Raw genomic sequence first — 6301 nt, 5'->3', positions numbered from 1 at the left:
GTGGGCACATGTCACACATGTAACTCACAAAATTACATGTATTATTAAAACTCATTTGTCATCTCCAATGATAACCACAGGTGTAGCCAAATTAACCAGGACTGAAATCTTAAGGATTATAGCTTTAATTGTGCCTAAACACAACCATTCAGTGTTGAGTTTTTACACATCACAGTAAGCTGAGCGGACATCTTGGGAGTTTTGAGGCATCTGTGGATAGTATAACAAAATCAGGCTTAGTGTTCCACATATTTCTGTACAATGAAAGGACCCTATAAATCTCTCTTATCTGCTAAGATTGGTCCTGCTTGTTCACGGGCCCTTTCAAGAGCCCTGGTATATTTTCAGTGGGAGTATCAAATCAAATCTGAATTCAACTTGTGAGCGCACAGCGATCCAAATGGTGTCCTCCCATTGGCAACAGAGGAGAGCAGAAGATGAATGAGGCCTTTCTGTGGGTTTTGAGGACTGCAGGCATGAGGGTGCTTTGTCATCATAATATTGAAAGTGAGTTTTGCAAGAGTTTGTGCCTTTTGGCCATGAAGGTGTGTGCTGCCTTGTTTCACAACTCATTAGAGTCAACATTTTGATTGACTGCCTGCTATTCAAGCTGATATTGGAGTTCATACAAATTTCTAAAGCTCTGTGGAACTTTCATATTTAGAGTTTTTATATTTTGGTGGTACTTTCTGACCTAGACAGTAAGGTCATAACATTTAAAATCCTCAGAAGAAAGTAGTACCGAACAATACACTCATTTCTTGTTCATAGCCTCATTAATGTTTATTCACTGTACTTTTCTCATTTATTTCACTAAAGCTACATGTTGTTTCCATGCTCTGTGATCTGTACCGAGAAAGCAGAGTCGTCTTCTGCCTAACTTTAAAGTCTCTCTACATAATTTGAGATATTTTGCTATTGCCATACTCATTTTTGATTGGCCAGGTGGCATGTCATAAGTAATAATAAAGAATGAGTTGTCTTGATAGAGAGAAAAAAATACGGTTGAGTACGGTGGCCCTGAGAGCTCAGCGATCTGCAAAATAAGAAAACACATGCAAATAGAAACAGCAAAAGCAAATGAAGAAGCATGTTCCCCTATTTTAAGACACATGCAAAGCATTTACAGCAAGAAATACCGCTGCAAGAAGCTCACAACACAACAGAAACGGTTTCCAAGGGACATTAAAAAGTGTTGGTGGGGACATGCTTGCAGGCCCCCAGGAAGTGCACCAGGCTTTGGATACAATTTTCTTAGAGGCCAAACAGTGGAATTACAACTTCTGAGTCTGTCACATGATGCCATAGGGCCCCAGATTTCTTCTCCATAGACCTACATTGTAAAATAGAAGTTTGTAAATCAGTGGACACATTTTTTGTGTCACAACCCCCATGAAATTACTTGTTTCATCATCAGAATTTGATCCATTTGGTTTGATAACATTAAATTAAATAATAACGTCTAGAAGAGCCACACGATTAAATCATTTTATCCTCTTTAGTCTCTTGTGTGCTTGCTCTGTGGGCCCAGTGATGCGAGCAACTGAGCAAATTTCATAGGAATAAACAGAGCCCTGCCTCCAATGCTGTTTCCACTTCTTATCATACATCCATAGGACACACTTGTTGTCGCCATGGTTGGTGGCTTATGAAGATATTTAAGATTGCTATCCATCAGCAGTGTTGGAAAACCACCTCAAATGTTTTTGTTGGTTTTTTTTTTCTTATTTTAACATTATTACAACATGATTCATTTGTTACTGCAAATATCTACTGCTAACCTTGTTTTAGCCTTTTACCCATTATTATAATATCTGAATCATGTGATCACAATGATTGACAGCTGATTTAATAACTTCATAAGCCACAAACCATGACAACAATTGTGTCCCAGTCTTTGCACCACTTTCTAGTGTCTACTGGAAATCGTTTCCATTAGGGATGCATGAAGATATTGGCACCTCATTGGTATTGATATTAGCTGTAAATCGAAATACATGAATCGGCCAACATGGTGATTTCTACCGATAATAAATATCTATCTTTACATATATATACATACATACATACATACATACTCAATTTAAAGGAGACATTCTTTGTAAATGCATATAAATCAGACAATAATAGTAATACACAATGCAAACTTACATGGCTTAACTGGGTTATTACATAAGTAGGCCTACATAAATGAAGATACATATAAAAATTAAGATAAACCGGGATACAAGCATAATGAGGTATATTTCGTCAGCGGATTTGGTAATTAAAGTGCATAATTTTCCATAATTTATGGATATATCAATATCGGTTATCAGCCAAATGAGTTGGTATATATTGGCATTTTGGATATCAGGAAAAAATCCAATATCGTGCATCCCTAGTTTCCATTGTAATGTGAGCTTCTTGCAGTGCTTATTCTGAATGCTGCTCATGGTTTGTCAAATAAGTGAAGATGTTTTCTAAATGCTGCACATTTGTCTTCAATTTGGTAAAGATAATTGTAAATACTGTGCATGTCCTCACAACAATGAAGATGTTACTTTGTAGACTGCTGCAGGAATGAGTCTGAAAACCTTGAAATGAGTTTTTTTTTTTACTCCTGGTTCCCTTGTCTTGAAGTCAGTGGGTTTCTCAAATTAGTTTTTTGTTAGATGCCGAAAATAAAGTCTGTGGTAAGCTTAAGAGACTTTCATGTTTTGTTCTACAACATGAAATTTGTCAGTAAATACCCCACTCATAAATGTTGAAGCCTGAACGTGTCTTAAATAAGGTTGTTTGCTAACAAGTGGCAATGAGATTACAGAAAGTCACTCCGCCATTACTCAGATTAACAATGTGTTCAAACTAAATAAACAAGTTCTTTTAAATCATACAAACTCACTTGACAATCAACATAGGCAACTAAACTGAAGAAAATAGCCAGTTAGCTAGCAGAGTTGGGTAAGGGTTACATTAAAAGTAATCAAATTACTTTACTGCGTTACTTTTTTAAAAAGTAACCAGTTACTTTACAAAGTTACTTCCTGAGAAAAGTAACTCAAGTACTTTTAAAGTACTTTTGAGTATTCTACATTTCCTATTGGGCAATGGACCACAGGGCGCTAAGCCTACATTTTTTGTCTCCAAAATTAAAGTTATGGACCACTTGCCCTTCGCTGAGATCCAATTCTCCCATCACAGCCGTCACTTTGACCAGTAGAAACACAGAACGATCTGCTGCCATAGACAACTGTATGACAACAACACCCCAGCGTTTTTAATATTTCCTCTAGGGATGTTACCACACAGAATAAAAGGGGGAAATGATGGTGTGAAACAGCAGAGGCACTTTGTCAAACCGCTGAGTTAACGTTACTGTCATTAGCATCAAGCTAGCAAACAATGGTACATCCTCACGGTTGGACATAAAGTAATAACATCAACAAATAGCAGCAAGGCTTTTACTCACCACAACTGCAGAGGCTCCCAGCGTCATTTGAAACAGACTACATTATAGATGGTTTGTTATTTATTAATCCCTCTGTGTGTTTATATATTTACTTTTTATCCGCTCTGTTGTCTTTATAAAGTATAGTTATAAACATACTATAAAGTATAATTATAAACATACTGTGTCGTCATTTCAAACTCAACACTTCCTGAATTGTTTCAAATTAAAAGCCCCTTATAACCTCGGTTGAGAGAATCCCTCCATTTTCTAAATAGGCTTTTATTGTGAAACATTTGTAGAAAGTTGATTGTGGAGGATACAATAGCTTGTATGTTTACGTACTTCAAATGTAGCTCCTGCCATCTGCTGGCGCTTTAAGGTGACTACAACAACATTTTGGCTGGCACATGAACAGACACAGTGACTCAAATAATAGTAAAAGTAATTAAAATAAGACAAGAATAACCCAATGACATCACACACGCCGTGAAAGACGGGGATAATTGGTGAGTACCATTGTGTAGTGTGTCATGTCTGTTGGCCAAGTCACAGCACGATTTTAGACTTCACCGTAGACAACGGCAGCATTTCTTCTACCACGTAGCGAGTCACAAGCTTCATGGCTTCTTTCAGACTGATAGGTTTAACGTTATCTCCGTTATTAGAACCAAAAGACAGTCGTTGCTGTTTTGGAGCTGAAGGACCAGCGTTCTAAAAGTAACGGAATTAACTGGCTTGTTTGAAAAGTATTTGATAACTCAAACAGCAAACTAACGCATTAGGTTACTCGTTACTGGAAAAAGTAATCAAAGTACTCTAACGCGTTACTTTGTAAGATGTTATACCCAACTCTCTTAGCTAATTAGCAGCTTGTTAGCTAAGCTAGCATACTGTCATATTGTCTCTGAAATCCACCGCAAAAGTTTAATTTTTGAATGTACTTGAGTTTCACAGGCACATCAAATATCATGGAGATTCCCATAGGAATGAATGGACTTCCGGTTGTCTTGTGTTGGTACACATATGTAAGTGGAAATGAGGTGTCATGGTTAACTCAGAGTTCATACTAAACTCGTTTCTGAAACAATTTGCAATGTTGGAGCCTGCACTATTTTGGCCATGTCTACCATTGCACGAAATGTCCAATGAAATTTACTTATCACAGTAGTGTGTGTGTGTGTGCACAGTTTTTCTGTGTAAACAGGGATCATTACCAAATTTTACCAGTCTTACCTTTTAAAAAAAGGTAGCTTATCTGGATAAGCTGTTGACTTGTTTCTGACTTGTCTGACTGTCCTTATGTTTTTCGACCCATCAGATGCAATTTATTGTGGTGTTGCTGTGTTCCTAGACCTCAGCAAAGTGATGCAATCAGCCTTGGTGAATACAGTTGTCTTAACTAAAAGATGGTCAAATCTAGATGTAAGCTAAACTGAAATTTTTGCACACACACACACACACACACACACACACACCCACAGAAATGCTAATGTATCAACTATTAAAGAAAAAAATATTCTTAAGCAGCATGTTTGAACATTTATTTTATTGGTCAAAGACGCTTTCTGCAAAGCATTCTACACAGTGTACTCTACAAGCAGTCAGGCTGTGCAGGGTTACTTTCCTGACTCATACTCAAGAGTTAAATAAGCTCATCAAAGTAGTCTGGCACTTTTTTTCTCATTCTGACTACAAAGCAGCCAAACATGTCAGTCAAGCTTGTTTAAAACACATTTGCAATTTCATCACAATTTTTTGGAAGAATCACAGAGCTTTTAAAGTTGTCACATAGAGATTTTACATCAGGAGTACATCACATTTCTATGCTAATGTGGGCTGCTGGCTGTCGAAGAGAGGCAAGAAGATTGGGGCCAATTATGTACGTCTCGTTCGTCTTATAATGTGCAGATGCGTAGATCTGGTCGATGTGTTTGTTGTTGTTGTTGTATCTCACCAAAACTCTGTCCATGTTACTGTCAGGGTCGCTGTGGTTGTAGTACTTCCTGACTTCATACGGCAGGTCCTTGGCATGAGGATAGTTGAGGTTTCCGATGGTGTAGTACGTGTATTGCTTTTTATCCTTTATTACTGGAAGCAGATGCCAGGGCTTGAGGTTCCGAAATTCATGAAATCCATACTCTCCTTGAATAGGATCACACAGAGCCACCATGTTGTTGTCCACACAGTCCTGAACGTACCACACCAGCAACTTGAGGCCGTGGCGAGGTGGTGGTTGACCGAACCCACTGTCCTGCAGCTCTTGTTCTGAGTCTAGGGTCTTCAGAGCTGAGGTCAGAATGACTGACAACACCAGTGCCACATGGAACAGGAGCTGCATCTCTTTGCCATGTGCCATATCAAGGTTGTCTGTGAAAAAAGACCCATCATAATATTCTGTTGAAAGCATTCACTGTGCATGAGTGTAACTACAGCACATATAGTTGTAACCTTTCACAACTTACCTCTGAGTTAGTAATAAAAGGAGCAAGTTTTTCTGTAACAACCGTCTCTAAATGTACCTGCAACTACAGCTGAAGTCTATACGTTGTGCTACAGATGAAAACTGTGGCGCCCTGTGGTTTATTCTTGTTGTCTTGTGTGTGCAGGATGAAAGCAGCACAGTTGTTGTACAACTACTTTCACTCCCTATTTGCAGTGAAAGAGGAAGTGCTGTAGATGCTGCACAGCTGGGCTCTGCAGACAGTTGGGTTTAAATTTAGACAGGTTACGCCTCTGCTTGAAATCACCAGGTATGTCATGTTCACAATTGCAAAGCAGAGGTATGACACCACAAGCTGCATGTGTAAAAACTGATTATAGTAAATTATACATGTTTTTTGCAACTAGCACTGTGACTACACTGTGACA

The 6301-nt window shown here is 38.3% G+C and overlaps 1 protein-coding gene across 1 annotated transcript; it reads right to left on the bottom strand.

The window, feature by feature from the left end:
* Positions 1 to 4959: 4959 nt before the first annotated feature.
* On the bottom strand, positions 4960 to 6098 carry LOC117266488 (uncharacterized). The gene is made up of 2 exons (XM_033641723.2): positions 5896 to 6098; positions 4960 to 5800 (listed from the first exon to the last, which is right to left on the bottom strand). The coding sequence occupies exon 2, from the start codon at positions 5787 to 5789 to the stop codon at positions 5247 to 5249; it is 543 nt and encodes a 180-aa protein (XP_033497614.2). The 5' UTR covers positions 5790 to 5800; positions 5896 to 6098; the 3' UTR covers positions 4960 to 5246.
* Positions 6099 to 6301: the final 203 nt, after the last annotated feature.

The sequence above is a fragment of the Epinephelus lanceolatus genome, chromosome 10 (genome assembly GCF_041903045.1).
Source record: "Epinephelus lanceolatus isolate andai-2023 chromosome 10, ASM4190304v1, whole genome shotgun sequence".
Classification (NCBI taxonomy): domain Eukaryota; kingdom Metazoa; phylum Chordata; class Actinopteri; order Perciformes; family Serranidae; genus Epinephelus; species Epinephelus lanceolatus.
This window is presented reverse-complemented; position numbering and strand designations above follow the sequence as displayed.

Bases quoted from the DNA above. Each gene is read 5' to 3' on its own strand.
- LOC117266488 (XM_033641723.2), bottom strand. From the start codon at position 5,789: ATGGCACATGGCAAAGAGATGCAGCTCCTGTTCCATGTGGCACTGGTG.